This window comes from Schistocerca cancellata, chromosome 1 (assembly GCF_023864275.1).
Source record: "Schistocerca cancellata isolate TAMUIC-IGC-003103 chromosome 1, iqSchCanc2.1, whole genome shotgun sequence".
NCBI lineage: Eukaryota > Metazoa > Arthropoda > Insecta > Orthoptera > Acrididae > Schistocerca > Schistocerca cancellata.
Genome location: NC_064626.1, coordinates 1,045,370,602 through 1,045,388,664, shown reverse-complemented (window position 1 = coordinate 1,045,388,664; position 18,063 = coordinate 1,045,370,602). Strand labels below are relative to the sequence as shown.

At 39.7% G+C, this 18,063-nt stretch overlaps 1 protein-coding gene across 1 annotated transcript in view; it reads left to right on the top strand.

The window, feature by feature from the left end:
* Positions 1–18,063, top strand: part of LOC126090223 (MORN repeat-containing protein 3-like) — a 58,379-nt gene that overhangs the window by 25,583 nt on the left and 14,733 nt on the right. Inside the window, exon 3 of the mRNA XM_049906971.1 lies at positions 9,129–9,288. Within this exon, the coding sequence (XP_049762928.1) occupies positions 9,129–9,288 (160 nt within the window). The remainder of the gene's footprint in view (positions 1–9,128; positions 9,289–18,063) is intronic.

Sequence of the window (18,063 nt, the reverse complement as noted above, 5' to 3'; positions counted from 1 at the left end):
GAACGCTACTGCTCGACCACGAGATGCGGGGCTGAGGATGAAATAGATATACTATGCCTGTCTGAGCATCACATTGTTACTGATATGGATAAGGTAAATGTAAGTGGATATAAGCTCTCTGCACATGTAATGAGAGAAAATATGGAGAAAGGAGGAGTTGCCATATATGTCAAAAGTTATCATTGTGCAAAAAGTATAGAAACAAAAAAGTTTTGTGTAGAGAAACATATAGAAGCATGTGCCTGTGAGCTTAAATTAAATAAAGGCACATTTATAATTGTAACTGTATATAGGTCCCCATCAGGAAATTTTCATCTATTTCTGAAAAATTTGGACTCCTTATTCTGCTATCTGTCAGACAGGGGGAATCAAATTATTATTTGTGGGGACTTCAATGTAGATTCTCTGAAAGAGGGTAATAGGAAAAATGACCTTGAAGTATTACTCGGTTCTTTCAATTTGACACCCGTTATTGATTTTCCTACTCGGGTGGTAAAGGATAGCAGCTCACTGATAGATAACCTCTTTATAGACCAAGATAAGTTTAACCAGATAAATGCTCAGCCTGTTGAGAATGGTCTCTCTGATCATGGTGCACAGCTAGTTACAGTATATGACATAGCTCCATTCAGCAATACTAAACAGTCCTCCAAAGTAGTACGTTCAGTCAACGATTTAACAATTGCAAATTTCAGGGAAAGCCTACAGCAGTTAGACGGAATGAGGTGTACCGTGAACCTGATGCCAATTTAAAATATAATTTATTTCATCACATTTTTGTAAATGCATTTGAAAACTGCTTCCCCAAGAAAATAGTTAAATATACTTGTAAGAAACCTTGTAACAAACCATGGCTTACTAAGGGTATAAAAATATCTTGTAACCGGAAAAGGGAAATGTATCTGACAGCAAGAAAGAGTAGTGACCCAGAAACTATCAAACATTATAAAAACTATTGTGTCATATTAAGAAAAGTTATTAAAAAATCCAGAAGTATGTGTATCATGTCTGAAATCAGCAACTCTGATAATAAAATTAAAACAATTTGGAATATTATTAAAAGAGAAACAGGTCAACCAAGAGCACAGGAAGACAGTATTACCATCAAATTGAATGAAAACTTTACGAACAAAAAGTCAGAAGTGGAAAATATTTTTAATAATCATTTTCTAAATGTTGTGGATATAGTAGGATCCAGGTGTTCTTTAGAAGATGCTAGGCTGTTAATGGAAGAGGCCATACCTATGCAATTTGATACAATTGAAATCTCACCCACTTCTCCCCCTGAAATTAGGAAAATAATAAACTTGCTTAAAAGCAAAAACTCACATGGAATTGATGGCATTTCCAGCAAAATACTAAAAACTTGTTCTCAACAGATAAGTAAGATTCTCAGCCACCTGTGTAGTAGCTCTCTGGAACAGGGCATTTTCCCTGATAGACTGAAATACGCTATTGTTTTACCTTTGCATAAAAAGGGGGATAGATCTGATGTCAACAATTACCGTCCAATCTCCCTTCTAACAGCTTTATCCAAAATTTTTGAGGAAGTAATGTATTCAAGAGTAGCTTCACATATCTGTAACAATGAAGTACTAACAAAATGTCAGTTTGGTTTCCAGAAAGGTTTTTCAACAGAAAATGCCATATATGCTTTCACCAATCAAATTTTGAATGATCTGAATAACCGAACACCACCCATTGGGATTTTTTGTGATCTCTCAAAGGCTTTTGATTGTGTAAATCATGAAATTCTGCTAGACAAGCTCAAGTATTGTGGCACGAGTGGGACAGTGCACAAATGGTTTAATTCGTACCTAACTGGAAGAGTGCAGAAAGTTGAAATAAGTAGTTCTCATAATATGCAAAGATCAGCACATTCCTCAAACTGGGGAACTATCAAGAATGGGGTTCCACAAGGGTCAGTCTTGGGTCCTTTGTTGTTCTTAATATATATTAATGTCTTGCCATTCTATATTCATGAAGAGGCAAAGTTAGTTCTCTTTGCTGATGATACAAGTATAGTAATCACACCTGACAAACAAGAATTAACTGATGAAATTGTCAATACTGTCTTTCAGAAAATTACTAAGTGGTTCCTTGTAAACGGACTCTCACTGAATTTTGATAAGACACAGTATATACAGTTCCGTACAGTGAATGGTATGATGCCATTAATAAATATAGACCTCAATCAGAAGCATATAGCTAAGGTAGAATATTCCAAATTTTTAGGTGTGTCCATTGATGAGAGATTAAATTGGAAGAAACACATTGATGATCTGCTGAAACGTTTGAGTTCAGCTACTTATGCAATAAGGGTCATTGCAAATTTTGGTGATAAACATCTTAGTAAATTAGCTTACTACGCCTATTTTCACTCGTTGCTTTCATATGGCATCATATTTTGGGGTAATTCATCACTAAGGAATAAAGTATTTATTGCACAAAAGCGTGTAATCAGAATAATAGCTGAAGTCCACCCAAGATCATCCTGCAGACATTTATTTAAGGATCTAGGGATATTCACAGTAGCTTCTCAGTATATATACTCTCTTATGAAATTTGTTATTAACAACCAAACCCAGTTCAAAAGTAATAGCAGTGTGCATAACTACAATACTAGGAGAAAGGATGATCTTCACTATTCAAGATTAAATCTTAACTTTGGCACAGAAAGGGGTGAATTATACTGGCACTAAAGTCTTTGGTCACTTACCAAATAGTATCAAAAGTTTGACAGATAACCAACAAGTATTTAAGAAGAAATTAAAAGAATTTCTGAATGACAACTCCTTCTACTCCATAGAGGAATTTTTAGATATAAATAAAAAAAATAATAATAAAAAATAGAAATAAAAAGACACAAAAAATGAAAAAGTTGTTATATTAACTTAAGTATGTTGTTCAATTAACTTAATTATGTATTGGAAAATTTGACACATTCCACATCATTACGAAATATCGTAACTACACTTTCCTATCGGCGCCATCTTACAGTTATCTGTACTAGGAATGAGAGAGAAGAAAGACTAATTGAGTTCTGCAATAAATTTCAGCTAATAATAACAAATATTCTGTTCCAGAATAACAAGAGGATGAGGTATATTTGGAAAAGACCACAAGATACGGGAAGGTTTCAGTTAGATTACATCATGGTCAGGCAGAGATTATGAAATCAGGTATTGGATTTAAGGCATACACAGCACCAGATATAGAATCAGACCACAACATAGTAGTAAAATAAGAGTAGGCTGAAGTTGAAAAGATTAGCCAGGAAGAATCAGTCTGCAAAGAAGTGGGATGCAGATATACTAAGGAATGAAGAGAGAAGCTTTAAGTCCTCTAAGGCTCTAGATACTGTTATAAGGAATAGTTCAGTAGGCAGCTCAGTTGAAGAGGAATGGGCATCTCTAAAAAGGACAATCACAGATGTTGGGAAAGAAAACATAGGTACATGGAAGGTAACTGTGAAGGAACCATGAGTAATAGAAGAAATACTTCAGTTGATTGATGAAAGAATGAAGTACAAAAATGTTCAGGGAAATTCAGGAATACAGAAGTACAAGTCACTTAGGAATGAAATAAATAGGAAGTGCAGGGAAGCTAAGGCAAAATGGCTGCATGAAAAATGTGAAGAAATCGGAAAAGACATAATTGTTGGAAGGACTGACTCAGCATATAGCAAAGTCAAAACAACCTTCAGTGAAATGAAAAGCAAGGTTTGTAACATTAAGAGTGCAGTGGGAATTCCACTTTTAAATGCAGAAGAGGGAGCATATTGGTGGAAAGAGTACATTGAAGGCCTCTGTGAGGGAGAAGATGTGTCTGATGTGTAGAAGGAGGAACAGGAGTTGACATAGAAGAGATAGGAGTTCCAGTATTAGAATCAGAATTTAAAAGAGCTTAGGAAGACTTAAGATCAAATTAGGCAGTAGCGATTGAAAACATTCCATCAGAATTTCTAAAATCATTGGGAGAAATGGCAACAAACTGACTTCACGTTGGTGTCTAGAATATATGAGTTTGGCACTATGCCATCTGAATTTCAGAAAAATATCATCCACCCAATTCTAAAGAGTGCAAGAGCTGACAAGTGAGATATTTATTGCACAATCAGCATAGTCCATGCATCCAAATTGCTGACAAGAATAATACACAGAAGAATGCAAATGAAAACTGAAGATGTGTTAGATGGTGATCATTGTGGCTTTAGTAAAGGTGAAGATACCAGAAAGGCAGTTCTGACAATGTGGTTGATATTGGAAGCAAGACTAAAGAAAAATCAAGACATGTTCATATGGTTCGTTCACCTGGAAATAGCGTTCAACAATGTCAAATGGTACAAGATGTTCAGAATTATGGGGAAAATGGGGGTAAGCTGTAAGGAGAGGTGGGTAATATACAAGAAGCATAAGAGTCAAAAGGGAATAATAAGATTGGAAGACAAAGAATGAAGTGCTCAGTTTAAAAAGGGTGTTGGACAGGGATGTGGTCTGTCACCCATAGTGTACAGTCTATGCATTGAAGAAGCAATGATGGAAATAAAAGAAGGGTTTGAAATTGGAATTAGAATTCAAGAGTGAAAGGATATTGATGTTAAGATTCACTGGTGACATAGCTATCCACTGTGAAAGTGAGAAAGAATGACAGGATCTGCTGAATGTACTGAACAATTTATTGAGCACAGAATATGAACTGAGAGTAAATCAAAGAAAAATGAAAGTAATGAAAAGTAGCAAAAATGAGAACAGTAAGTAACTTAACATCAGAATTGATGGTCTTAAAAAAGATAAAGTGATGTAATTGTGCTACCTGGGCAGCAAAATAACCCATTGACAGATGGAACAAGGAGGACATGAAAAGCAGACTAGCACTGGCAAAAAGGGCATTCCTGGCCAAGAGAAGTCTATTAGTATCAAACATAGACCATAATATGAGGAAGAAATATCTGAGAATGTAAATTTTGAGAACAGTATGAGAACAGAATGAGATTTTCACTCTGCAGCGGAGTGTGCGCTGATATGAAACTTCCTGGCAGATTAAAACTGTGTGTCCGACCAAGACTCGAACTCGGACCTTGCCTTTCGCGGGCAAGTGCTCTACCATCAGAGCCACCGAAGCATGACTCACGCCCGGTACTCACAGCTTTACTTCTGCCAGTACCTCGTCTCCTACCTTCTAAACTTTACAGAAGCTCTCCTGCAAACCTTGCAGAACTAGCACTCCTGAAAGGAAGGATATTGCGGAGACATGGCTTAGCCACAGCCTGGGGGATGTTTCCAGAATGAGATTTTCACTCTGCAGCGGAGTGTGCGCTGTAGAGATGGGCAAACTGAAACACTTAACTGTTTCGAAACAAATGAAACAGTACAATGTAATGTTTCGATACGCTGTTTCGAAACAGTGAAACAGTTTGTGTTTTGTAATCTAATAAACCTACACATTTTATCATCTTGAATGTCTGCTGTATAAGTATGTCCATATAAACACAAATTAGGGGCGAGAGTGCTAATCATTTCGCAGAAAGTATGAAACTATCACTTGGGGGTCTCGGCAGTTTCGTATTTCCTGCAGCAAATGCGCTGCTTTCGTGTCGTGTGACTTTCATACTTTTCAATTGGCTGAGGACAGCCACAGCTGAAGACAGAACAACCACCATGAACGGAACTGGAGATAGGAGCAAACTGCAGAAACAACGGATATGCTACTGGGATTCCCTTATTCCGTTAGTATGGGTAATATACCCATCCTGCTAATTTCCATGTACACAAAGGGAATCATTGTGGATAATAGGCACAGTGACTATAGACTCACAAAAAACGCCAAATAATTCGAATAAATAACAAAATATAACAGAAAAAATTTTGTCTTTCAAGGTGTTTCGAACCGTTACTATAAAGTCGCCATGCTTCCCAGCCCTTCCCATTCACAATTACAATATCAGTGATATGTCAAACAGATTTCTTGCAATTATACCTAGATCAAATATATGTATTTGTCTAATAACTGTCACTCTACACCTTTTTTTATTCAAAATGTTGTAGGCTTACTTGTGTTTCTTAATACGATTACTGTAAATGAAAAGAGAAGTGTATGTTATAAAAAAAGTGTAATACAATCGAATGATTTTCACATATTTATTGTTTTGAATCTGAATAGTATACGTTGTTTTATTGTTCGGTTAGTGTTTAGAAAGCAGATGTTACGACATTTCGTAATAGGACAGTCATCTAGAAACGAAGCTTTATTTTCGGATATCTTAAGCTTCATGCTATTGCTTGTTAAAAAGATTTCGACACTTGAAAGTGTTTCATGAAGTGTTATGTTGTGTTTCAGTATCTGTGCCGAGCCCGAATCTCGTACGACACAGAGCGGAATGAAACATCACTGATCGATACAATTAGTCCGTTCCAAGTGCAGGTGGACAGAAACAGCCTTATTTTGAAACAACAATACAGTTTCTGTGTCTGGCTCGAGATCGAATCTGGTGCGGTTATCCGAGACAGGAGTGGAATGAAACACCACTGTTTCGAAACAGTAAACCACAGCCGCTCTGAAACACTGAAACAGTTCCAGTATCGATACACTGTATCGAAACATAGAAACAGTGGCCAAGTCTAGTGCGCTGATATGAAACTTCTTGGCAGATTAGAACTGTGTGCCTGACCGAGACTCGAACTCGGGACCTTTGCCTTTCGCGGGCAAGTGTTCTACCATCTGAGCTACCGAAGCACGACTCACGCCTGGTACTCACAGCTTTACTTCTGCCAGTACCCTGTCTCCTACCTTCCAGACTTTACAGAAGCTCTCCTGCGAACCTTGCAGAACTAGCTCTCCTGAAAGAAAGGATATTGCGGAGACATGTCTTAGCCACAGCCTGGGGGATGCTTCCAGATTGAGATTTTCACTCTGCAGCAGAGTGTGCGCTGATGAGAAACTTCCTGGCAGATTAAAACTGTGTGCCAAACCGAGACTCGAACTCGGGACCTTTGCCTTTAGCGGGCAAGTGCTCTATCATCTGAGCTACCGAAGCATGACTCACGCCCGGTACTCACAGCTTTACTTCTGCCAGTACCTTGTCTCCTACCTTCCAAACATTACAAAAGCTCTCCTGCGAACTTTGCAGAAGTAGCACTTCTGAAAGAAAGTACATTGTGGAGACCTGGCTTAGCCATATCCTTTCTTTCAGGAGTGCTAGTCCTGCAAGGTTCGCAGGAGAGCTTTTGTAATGTTTGGAAGGTAGGTGACGAGGTACTAGCAGAAGTAAAGCTGTGAGTACCGGGCGTGAGTCGTGCTTCAGTAGCTCCGATGGTAGAGCACTTGCCCGTGAAACGCAAAGGTCCCGAGTTCGAGTCTCGGTCGGGCACACAGTTTTAATCTGCCAGGAAGTTTCATATCAGCCCACACTCCGCTGCAGAGTGAAAATCTCATCCTGGAAACATCCCCCAGGCTGTGGCTAAGCCATGTCTCCGCAATATCCTTTCTTTCAGGAGTGCTAGTTCTGCAAGGTTCGCAGGATAGCTTCTGTAAAGTTTGCTTAGGTAGGAGACGAGGTACTGGCAGAAGTAAAGCTGTGAGTACCGGGCGTGAGTCGTGCTTAGGTAATTCAGATGGTAGAGCACTTGCCCGCGAAAGACAAAGGTCCCGAGTTCGAGTCTCGGTCAGGCACATAGTTTTAATCTGCCAGGAAGTTTCATATCAGCGCACACTATGCTGCATAGTGAAAATCTCATTCTGGAAACATCCCCCAGGCTGTGGCTAAGCCATGTCTCCGTAATATCCTTTCTTTCAGGAGTGCTAGTTCTGCAAAGTTTGCAGGAGAGCTTCTGTAAAGTTTGGAAGGTAGGAGACGAGGTACTGGCAGAAGTAAAGCTGTGAGTACCGGGCGTGAGTCGTGCTTCGGTAGCTCAGATGGTAGAGCACTTGCCTGCGAAAGGCAAAGGTCCCGAGTTCGAGTATTGGTCGGGCACACAGTTTTAATCTGCCAGGAAGTTTCATATCAGTGCACACTCCATTGCAGAGTGAAATGTTCATTCTGGAAACATCCCCCAGGCTGTGGCTAAGCCATGTCTCCGCAATATCCTTTCTTTCAGGAATGCTAGTTCTACAAGGTTCGCAGGAGAGCTTCTGTAAAGTTTGGAAGGTAGGAGACGAGGTACTGGCAGAAGTAAAGCTGTGAGTACTGGGTGTGAGTCGTGCTTTGGTAGCTCACATGGTAGAGCACTTGCCCGCAAAAGGCAAAGGTCCCGAGTTCGAGTCTCGGTCGGGCACACAGTTTTAATCTGCCAGGAAGTTTCAGTATCAGAACAGTATTGTATGGTAGTAAAATATGGATTGTGAGAAAACAAGAACAGAAGATAATTGAAGCATCTGAAATGTGGTGCTACAGATGAATGTTGATAATTGGATGGGCTTATAAGGTAAATAATGAGAGGGTTCTGCACAGAATTGGAGAGGAAACGAATATTTGGAAAATACTGACAAGAAGAAGGGACAGGATGATTGGACATCTGTTATGACATCAGGCAATGACTTCCATGGTACTAGAGGGAGTTGCAGATGGTAAAAACTGTAGAGAAACACAGAGATTGTAATACACCCAGGAAATGACCTACTCTAAGGTGAAGAGTTTGATACAAGAGAGGATTTCCTGGTGGGCCACATCAAACCAGTCAGAAGACTGATGACCCAAAAAGAAAATGAAACAAAATAGTAATATGCCTTACAGTCTTTGTTAGTAATATAACCAAACTAATATTATTGATTGTTAGTATATCTTATATTTTATATTTATGTGTTGTTGCTTTTCTCTATTACCAAGCAGGGTGGTGGAGTGGTTAGCACACTGAACTCGCATTTGGGAGGACAACTGATCTTTGTTCACCATCCAGATTTAGGTTTTCTGTGATTTTCCTAAATTGTCTGAGGTAAATGCTGCCAGAATAGTTCCTCTAAAGAGCACAACCAGTATCCTTTCAGGAACAGTGGCAGAAGTAGTGAAAATAGTAATAGTGAAAGAATTTTTGCCTTCAGATTGAAGGATGTAAAGCACAGTACTCATACCTAATCAGAGTAATAATTACAGTTAACTAATGAAAGTAACTCTCTTAAGTTGCTGGTTGCAGGGTCAGGGAATAAGTTATTATGCTGATGGGAGCTATTATGATGGTGCTTGGTTAGACAACAAACGCCATGGCCATGGGCGTATGTGGTTTGCCGATGGAACATTCTATGAAGGTGAATGGAAAAATGACCAATTTCATGGCCTTGGACTTTTTGCCTATGGTAATTACATTTTGTTCTTTTTGATGTTGTTTTATATAGCTCCAAACAAAATAAATTGACTAGATGAATGTTACATTTTTTAACTTATATAATAAAGCAATATAACAAAACATTTTCCTTTACCAGAAAACTGGCATGCTGAATCCAGAGAAATCTGCTTAGACAGTGATGTAGTTGGTAACTTACCAACGTGCTTCGTATGGCTCTGCCTCATAAGTTTCCTAGAATTTCTAATTTATTCTTCTTCTTGTGGTTGATGATGGTGGTGAGCTGTTATTAAATGATTGATAAACAATTTAGTTTTAATTTCTCTTCACATTTATTGACACACAGTTTAGTTTGATGATCAGATTCATTGACTACAGGGCATCTATGGTATATCGTAGTGCAGTTCAGTAAACTACTCAAACTGAATGTATGTTCAAAATGTTCACAAGTGGCAGAAATCAACAAAACAACTGTAATGTCTTTGAACTAGAGTACAAATATGCACAGAAAAGACACACACACACACACACACACACACACACACACACACACACACACACACACACACATGTGCATACATATGCCTATGCCTCTACGTGGACCGGCTGGATGCTGCGTTTTGGCAGGTGGACCATCGGTTTGGGAGTTGTGTCAGTGGGGTGGGTGGAAGGAGAGAGAGGAAGGGGACAGGAAGAGGGGTTGGGTATGGGTGGCTAGTAGCTTGGAGGGAGGCAGCCAGTTTACAGGCAAGGAATGTGGGAGGAAGAGGTGGCAGATGTATGGTGTAGGTATGTGATGCACAGATGTCGGAGCTGGTGGGGAGTGGTGCACATTGGGAAGGAAATTAGGAGGGGGTGATAGGATGGAGGGGGGGGGGACCTGTTGGGTGGAGGGTTTTTGGATAGTGGGTTACTGGAGATCAATGCCAGTATAGTTACAGGACTGAAGGATCTGTTGCAAGGATAATTTCCACCTGCATAATTCATAGAAGCTAATGGGGGTGGGAAGGATCCAGAGGGACTGGATTGTGAAGCAGTCATTGAAATTGAGCGTGTTGTGGCACTGGGTGGTGAACTTTGTTCTTGACAACAGTTTGGTGTGATTATTAATTCTAGTGGACAGCTGGTTGGTAGTCATATTGAAATAACATGCTGTATAGTGTTTGCTACAGAGCTGGTACATGTCTTGGCTGCTTTCACAGGTGGCCCGATCTCACAAAGGCCGTCACAGATAGGTACTACCCCCAAACCTAGTCACACCTTCTATGCTCCCACCACCAACAAGAATCAGCTACAAAGGAGTGTCCCCCTTATCACCCAATACCACCCCGGACTGGAACAACTGAACCATATCCTTTGTCACGACTATGGTTATCTACCATCATGTTCTGAAATGAGGGACATTCTACACAAGATTCTTCCCACCCCTCCTAAAGTGGTGTTCTATTGTGGACAATGACAAACCACAAGCCCCATGCTTCAGTGCCCTATGTGCTACAGTAAATTTGTATTTTCTGACTCGAGAATAAAAAATTGCCCACCCAACCTGCACAGCTTCCTAGTCCATCTCTGTGCTACTATTCCCCACTCCAATTCACTTCCCCACATCACCTTTAGTGTACAACATTCACCACCAGCCCTGACACCTGTGCATTGCGTGCCTATCCCATGCCCCTGCTGTCCCTCCCTACTCATTCCTAGCGTGCAAGTGTATATATGCATGTGCAAGTTTGTCTGTGTGTGTATGTGTGTTTTCTGCATATATTTGTAATCTACCTTGAGAAAGCATTACTCCAAAAGCTGACAGGTTTCCTTTCTTTTATGTGTGTGCCTTTCAAAGATCTAAAAATGTCACTGCTTTTTGGTGTGTGGCCTCCTTTGCTCTCGAAGTATGTACATGTTATGAGATTCACTATGACAGACATGCATACACATGCACATGTAGCCTACTGCACACTGATTGACTCACATAGATGTTTGCATTTTGACTGCCAAATGTGAATTGACTGGCCACACTGCTTATTTATAGACATGCATATTAAGAAGGTTACAAACTGGTACAATACTAAGCAATTCCATTTTAGATATTAACACAAATGACAGGAAAATTAAAAGAGACAAAGATACAATTTTCAGTGAAGTTTGCTTAACTACTAGCTATATAATTAAAAAATGATTGGTACAGTTTAATCTGAAAGGGTTTCCAAAGGTCACCCAAATTAACAAACTAACTGATAATTTAATTAAAGGTATATATTTTTGGAAACATAAAAATCATTGTTACATAACTGTGGTTCTGGTTTAGGAAGAATATCAATTTAAAATTCTAGAAAATGAAAATTTTGAATACAGTTAGCTTGTAAAATATTACATTTTCAGGAAAATACTATGTTTGGTGAAAAGAGAAGAATGAGGTCTTTTATATGAGCTGTGTCAATCCTAAAACAAACAATTTCTAGTATCATTGAGTTGTATCTGCCTGTTTACTGTTTTTTGATTTACCCTCTGCCATGCACTGTGCAGTGGTTTGCAGAGCAGGGACATGGATGTAGATGTAGTTGTGTCCTCCCCACACCACACTGCCAAAGGGACGTGGATGAAGAGCTTTCATCAAAACAGATATTGTCTTTGTATGGCCCAGGCTGTTTACCACAGAGTTATGTCACATTCACAGTGTCTGGGGGCACCTACCTTGCCAATAGGCAGCGTGCTTATCACAACAGAGAGCGCTGTCATCAGGGCACTATTTTGCTATGCCACACCACATGCCCTCGCAGCACCATCTGGGTATCCATCTGTGCCTGACTAGGCTACTGCTGGACCATGCTAAGTTGGTTAGGCCCTACGCCTTAAGTTAGCGGTAGCAGAAGTTCACTTCCAGTACTACAAATCGGCAGTACCAGCAGTTTCTTCTCAATACTCCACATTGGCAGACCTGGCCCATTTTGTCCTGGTCCACACCAGCAGCACATCAGCTGTCACACGCCAGCAGCACCAGTCCAATAATGTCCCAAGTCTTCATGCCATCGCCTTCACAATTCTGGGGTTCATTGTGTAGGCACATCACAGACATGTCACATGAGAGATATTTCTGTTGTATGTAGTTGTGTGAACATTCATCCAAGGACATTGCAATTGAATTTCATCTTGTCAATAAAGTTCTTCTTCTTTTAAAAGTATCTATGATCACTTCTCAGAATCAGAGTTCTTTATTGGCAATGAGGGTTTTTTTTTTTTTTTTTATTTTTTTTTTTTTTTAGTGCCATTGGATTGTTGTCGTTTTCTCCTCCTTTTGACTTCATACACTATTGACCAGAGTTTGTCTGCATGTGTGTTGTTACAGTACATTGTTAGTGTTGCGCTGTCTCCTCTTGTTGCCATACTTCAATGGTGATACGTTAAAACTGTGTTTTGATGTTATCATCTCTCACAGGTATTGTATTTTAGTGTTCATTCAATCTGCATTTAGAGTTTTTCCACTTATCGGTTTGTTTATCAGAGCCAGTTTTGTTTTTACATTGTTCATGGTGTGCTAGTTAGTTATGTTGGGGGTAGTGTTTTCCCGCATGTTCTGTTTCCTCAGTCAGTGGGCAGTGTTCTTCGCATTCACAATACTTACACTTGGATATGGTTTTCATTCTAAGCAGAAAGTTTCCTAGTTGGTGTTGTATTTTCTGCGTATTTCAGGTGTTTCGTTAATGTGTATACAACAGTGCTGCTGCTGGTCTGAGTTGTTTTCAGTGTTGCAAGATTTGAGCTTTCATTTGCTGGCAGTGTTCCCACACCCAGGTCACATTTTCAAGTGTATCACAATGTCTGTCTCATCATCAGAGCAACTATTGCCTCAATTCATTCTCTTGCAGGAGCAGCAAATCTGGAAGTTGTTACAGGGTATAACTCAGCTCTCTCAGGTTTTGCCTAATTGACTGTCAATAGTTGCAGTTGCATTTTATTGTGTATGGCATCAAATGTATGCAACACATTGCTTGTTTTCTTGCTGGTGTGGTTGCAGAAATTTTTGTTTATATTGCCAGTTTTCCCCTACCTTGTGCCTGGAGAGCTTAGATTATGATTTGTTAGTGGAACAGTTAAGAGTGCATTTTCATTGTGTTAGTTGCATCTGGCCCAGAAATACACATGCCATATCTTTAGTAAGTGTTGAATAGTCTTTTTCACAGTATTTAAGTGAGCTTGTTCATGAATAGAGTTGAGACAGGCATCCATAAGTTTTGTGTGTGGCAAGCCAGTCCCCATTCAGTCCAGTTGCTTACAAGGTTGTTGTTGTGCCATGCTGCATTATGTGTCTTGTTCTCAGAGTTCTACGGCAGCAGTTCTGCTGCTCTCAGTCCAGTCTTTGTGACACCATCAGATACTGCCTGTTTCATCTTTGGTGTCAGTCTTGTCAGCATTGAACATGTTACAGCTTGTTGGCGTCACTCCTTTTGGACCATCCTTATCAGGAGTCCCTAGTGTTGTCATCAAGTCTGTCTGTGGTGACATCAGCCTTGCCGTCAGACCGCACGTCGCCTCCCCTGTCCTGGCTGACTCTTTCCCTTCCTTGGTTCTGTCCAGGCCAGTCCTTGTGTCGTCGACCATCCTGTCGGTGCCACTGCCAGCTATCTCATCCGTTCTACCATCACTGGCCCTGTCATCAACCCATGATGCCAGTCCTGTTTTTCATCCATCCGTCTATCACCAGCCTTGTCCCAGCTGACTCTCGTGCTGTCACTGATCTCATTTTGACATTTTTTACTCCAGTGTTAAATTAAAGTTCAATTTCTTTCATTTTAGACTCAACAGATTCTACTTGAACATCTATTCTACCAATTTTTCGATTGATATTGTCCAGTTGAGCTGTATTTTTATGTATACAATCAAATAACACTCCTATGCAATGACAAAATTCTGTGAACTCTTTCTTACTTTTCTTCTTTATGATTTTCAAGTTGCTCATTAATTTTTATGAACTGGTCATTATTCAGTTTTATTAACTGATCCTTATTATCATTGCTCATTTTTATTAACAATGGCAACGTGGAACTTATGTCATTATTATCATTTGTTTTACTAATTTACTTGATTTATCAGCATCCTTTTTCTGTTCTACTGCTTCATCCATAAAATTTTTCTGTTCTTTTTTCACAACATTACTTAAGTTTCCCACATCTTTGTTACTCCCCACTGTTTCAGTACTTAACTTTGTTGTTGGATGTCGACGTTGTTGATTGTTCACCTCACTTTTTATTTTTCAAACTTTTCTTCTTCTTTGCGAGCTTCTTTTGGTACTGTTGTTGCTGTTTCATAGCTGTCTTCTTCTTCTTCTTCTTCTTCTTCTTCTTCTTCAGTAGCTCTACAGCCCTTGGTGAGCCTTGGCTTCTTCAACAATCTTCCTCCACACTTCTTGGTTATTTGCTGCTCTTTTCCACTCCCATATTGCTGATATCCATTATTACCTCATCGATCCATCTTCTTCTAGGTCTCCCTTTTCGCCTAACTGAATGGATCATACCTTTCATCATTTTCTTTGGAATTCTATCCTCTGCCATTCTCTCCAAGTGTCCTAGCCATCGTATTCACTGTGATTTAACAAATTTTACTATGTCCCTGCCTTGTATTAACTCTTGTAATTCAGCATTGTAGCGTGTTCTCCAGCCTTCTTCCTCCCTTAATGGCCCATAGATTTTGCATATTATTTTCCGCTCAATGCTTCTTAGAGCACTTTTATCGTGTTCTGTCAACGTCCATACCTCTGAGCCATATGTGATAACTGGGCAGACTAGGGAATTATATATTAGCAATTTAGTTTTTCTTGTAACAAGGCTACTTTTGAAAAGCTGCATATTTGCAAAGTAAGCTCTGTTTCCTGCTTGTATTCTTCCCCTTATAGCCTTTCCAATACTGTTTTGTTATTAGGGCTCCCAAGTAGTTAAAAGAGGACACTCCATTGAAGCATTTCTCATTGATGTTTAGGTTTTTAGGGGTTCTTCTGGCCTCAGATTGTGACATTACCATATATTTTGTTTTGGTTACATTTACTATGAGGCTAATTTTTAAGGCTTCTGTTTCCATTGCCCGGTATGTTTCTAGGAGTGTATTGGTATTTCTTCCTACTATAACAATGTCATCAGCGTATGCACATATCTGGCTAGTTTTCATAAATATGGTGCCTCTTTTGTTGATTTTATTTACTGCACTATGCAGGGCAATGTTGAATAGGACAGTGGAGAGACTATCCCCTTGCTTCACACCTTTATTAAAGTCAAAGCTTTCACTTGTTCTGCTAAGGACCTTTACTTTTGCTCTTGTCTCTGTCATTGTCATTCTGATTAGTCTTATTAATTTAGCACATATACCAACTTCTTTCAGTACTCTGTATAGTTCTTGCCGATTTATGCTGTCAAAGGCTTGTTTGAAATTGATGAATAAGAAATGCAGATCTATATAATATTCATAGAACTTTTCCATCATTTGCCTTATCACAAATATTTGATCAGTTGTTCCTCTGCCCGGTCGAAAGCCACACTGATATTCCCCTAGTATGCCTTCTGCACATTTCCATATCCTTTCATTTAATATACTTGTGAAGATCTTATAAGCTGTACTTAGGAGTGTTACACCTCTATAGTTTTCACATGCTGTTCTGTCCCCTTTCTTATAAATGGGGACTATTATTCCAATTTTCCAATTATCTGGCATACTTTCTGTTTCCCATATATATCTGATATTAATGTGTGCAGTTTCTTTATTACAGCCTCACCACCAGTTTTTATTAATTCAGCAATTATGCTGTCTTCCCCAGGGGCTCGATTGTTTTTTGACTTGTGCACAGCCTGGGAGACCTCTTGTAGTGTTGGTTTTCTTGCCTCATTGGTTTCATTGTCTACTTCCAGCTCCACTCTTCCCTCCTGTGCAGCTGTCTCTTCATCTTCTAGGCTGGTGCTTAGTGTATCTTTGAAATACTCTGCCCATCTGCTCACTATCTGTTCTTCCTCCCTTATCATTTTCCCATCTTTACTGGAACAGGCCATTGTTTTTGGTTGGAATCTATTCTTCATTTTGCCTATGGCATGATAGAACTTTCTTATTTCATTCTGTTCCTTTAGTTCTTCTAGTTCTTGAAATTTCTTCTTATTCCACTCTCTTTTCTTTCTCTTGCACAGTCTGTTAGCTCTTCTCCTTAATTCTCTATATTGTTCCACATTATTTCTGGTTTCTCTCTGTAGCATTTTTGTTCTTGCCCTGTTATTTTCCTCTATTGCTGACATGCAATCTTCATCAAACCACTCCTGGGTTCTTCTGTTCCTTCTTATGCCTATTATTTCCTCTGCAGCATCCTTAATGGCTTTTTAAAACCTGTTCCACCTTTCATCTACTCCTACTGTGGTCTCTTCATTGCTCAACTTTCTGCTTAGTGTTACTTGGTATTTTTTTTACTTCATCAGGGATGTTCAGTTTGTCTGTATTCCATTTCATCATCTTTCCCATTCTGTTGCCATTTGTTAGTGACAGTTTCTCTCTCAAGACTGATTTTATAAAAAAGTGGTCTGAATCACAGTTTGGTCCTCTGCAGCTCCGTACATCCGTAACTGACGTGGAGTGGCGTGCAATCACTAAAATATGATCAATCTGATTGACTACTCCATTGGCTGCAGACTTCCAAGTACCCAGATGGATCCTTTTATGTGGAAAGCAGGTACTTTTAATAATCATATTATTCCTTGCTGCGAATTGGCATAGTAAGCCTCCATTCTCATTGTTTTCTTCATGTAGTGAATATTTTCCAGAAACTCCATACAGATGTTCATTCCTCCCTATTTTTGCATTAAAATCTCCTATTACTAGCATCAGGTCATATTTAGGTACTGCACCGTATACTTTTTCCAAGTCTTCGTAGAACTGTTCTTTAATTATATCCTCTTTTTCCTCTGTTGGTGCATGTGCATTAATTATTGATATATTCCTAAATTTACCTTTTAGTCTGAGTCTGCACATCCTTTCATTTATGTGTTCAAATTCTAGAAGGCTTTTCCTAACTTCCCTAGTTATTATAAACCCTGTTCCAAGTTGGCCTGTTCTTTCTTCTGGTCCACCAATGAGTACTCAGGTTTATCTATCTGCCCATTCCCCTGCCATCTTATTTCCTGTAGCCCTACAATATCATATTTGAATTTTAAAATTTCATTGGCTATTTCTTTCATCTTTCCAGGCTGAAGCAGTGTCCTCACATTCCATGATGCTACTGTTAGATCCTTTATCCGTCTCCTTTGCCGGGGTTGTGATACATGCTTTCCATCCAGTTTCCGAGGCTTCTGTTGAATTTCCGTAATATTCTTTTTTTTACAGTATGGGGTTATTAGCCCCATGCCCAACCCCCAACCTGGAGGACCAGGATTTGTATGAGGTTTACTCCTCCAGGGAAGCTGGCTTCACTACGCCTCTAGAGCCCTCCCTGCCCTATGTTGTGGGACACACTTTGTCTGGCTCCTCTGTCGAGACCAGTCCGGTTTGGGAGACCCTGCCAGTAGCTATGCTACCGCCGGCATAGCTCTCGACTTCACCGAAGCACGCAAACCCTCCCGCCCGGCACTGATGGTGCCTACTATAAGGCGGTGTCCCCTGAGAGGGCTTTCATAGCTGTGGCTCGTATATGTCCAATCCTTCACATAAAATTACACTTTTAATGTGCAACAACAAGAAAAATAGCCCGTCGCAGTATTCATATTTCACTTTTAGAAAATGGTGGGTGAGCCCCCGTATTCTGACCGTCACCGCCCCCTTGTAGCCCGAA